General features: G+C 39.4%; 1 protein-coding gene across 1 annotated transcript in view; it reads left to right on the forward strand.

The window, feature by feature from the left end:
- Positions 1–1737, forward strand: part of ryr2 (ryanodine receptor 2 (cardiac)) — a 250576-nt gene that overhangs the window by 50393 nt on the left and 198446 nt on the right. Inside the window, exon 4 of the mRNA XM_015379302.1 lies at positions 1687–1737. Coding sequence (XP_015234788.1) covers positions 1687–1737 — 51 coding nt within the window. The remainder of the gene's footprint in view (positions 1–1686) is intronic.

Raw genomic sequence — 1737 nt, forward strand, 5'->3', positions numbered from 1 at the left:
TAAGGCTAACATTATCCGAGGCTAACATTTTCCGAGGCTAACATTATCCGAGGCTAACATTATCCGAGGCTAACATTATCCGAGGCTAACATTATCCTAGGCTAACATTATCTGAGGCTAACATTATGGAAGGCTAACATTATCCGAGGCTAACATTATGCAAGGCTAACATTTTCTGAGCTGTTTTTCATCATATAGTGACTGACTGGGTGTAAATTTAGAGGATGCCTCAATGCAACACTGCCTCAGAATTTTCATGTGTGATCAACTGTTTACTACATTAGCTAAAGCTAATGCTATTAGCAGAAGCTAACATGAAATCAAAATCAAATTGGAGGATATGGAGGGAATGATTAAAGCGAAAGTGAAGCCTCTTTCAGTCGGTGTAAACTGAAAATATTTAAAGTTACTTATCGCGTTTTGGCTGGACAGAGCTAACACTATAGAAGCTAGCATACGTCATTTACCCTAAATGTAAATACATTGCTGCTTAAACATAATGGTGATGTCCATGTGAAAATAACTAAACATTAACATAACTAAACATGTTTATTATTATTAACGGTATTGTTTTCACATACAACATTTTTCTCCAGAGGTTGGAAGCTCTGAAATTTCAAATGCAGGAACTCTCCTCCAACCTAAAGGAGACAAGATACTTTTTTTTCCCAATCCAGAACCATAATCTCAGACTTGGAGGGGTTAATTCTCATTCAAGTTGCTTCACACTGATGTGAACCGCTCTGTTAAGGAGAAGCCAGAAAAATCACACCATCTGCAGGTGGTGGTTCCCGAGATCCCCTGGTCCCTGAACCAGACCCCCTCTGGTCCTTAGCTGCATCTAGAAATCCTGTCCATAAAGGTTCTGAACAGGACCGGTACCAGAAGGATGGAGTCCAACATGGACCAGGTGCGACTCCTGCTCTGATTGGACAGAGACTGGATGGCATCTGGCAATAAGCCCCATTTCCACTACCATTTTGAAACTGCTGAGATTGGTCCGAGCACGGTAACCAAGGTAACTGTTGAGTGTAAATGTTACGTACAACTGAACCGGACCGTGCCAGAAGTAACCAAACCGTGCTAACATGGTACTAGTTCATCAGTAGGGCTCGGCGTGGTTAAGTTCTGGCTTAGTTCTCAGATAACAAATAGTGCATCAGTAGACCGCGTCATATCCTTACAGTCAGCCTCCATAATCAGAGAACTTCAGACATTCATAGAGATCCTCGCTTCCCTATCTTGCTGCATGACTTCCAGTGATGATTCTGCTTAGCAGTGACATGAACCTTAACGTCTGTCGTTGTTTCCTGTGTCTGGAAGCCCTGATTAGACTATCGTTTAGGCAGAAAAAAGAAAGAAAAATAACAAATCAGTTCAGGCATTTTATAAAATATGTGAATCAGGAAATTGTCTGTAAACCAAACTGAACGATTTCTGTTTAAAATGAAAAAAAGTTCCTTTTTTTTTTTTTTATAAATTTTCATATAACATGGTTGCATTCATTTTATTTCAGTGTTAAATTGTGTTTAAAGTAACAGATTATATTTAAAAATGTCTCCTGACCTTTACTGATTGATGATTTTCTTTATTCTGATTTTTAATTGGTTACCCCTGATCTGCATGAACAGTTTCTAGAAAAATCTAATTTTCTGTTTTTCTCTTTGTGTCTCTCCCTTTGTTCAGGGTGGCGGACATCGAACTCTGCTGTATGGACACGCTGTCTTACTACGACAC

The sequence above is a fragment of the Cyprinodon variegatus genome, unplaced genomic scaffold, assembly GCF_000732505.1.
Source record: "Cyprinodon variegatus isolate N-32 unplaced genomic scaffold, C_variegatus-1.0 Scaffold189, whole genome shotgun sequence".
In the NCBI taxonomy this organism is placed as follows: Eukaryota; Metazoa; Chordata; class Actinopteri; order Cyprinodontiformes; family Cyprinodontidae; genus Cyprinodon; species Cyprinodon variegatus.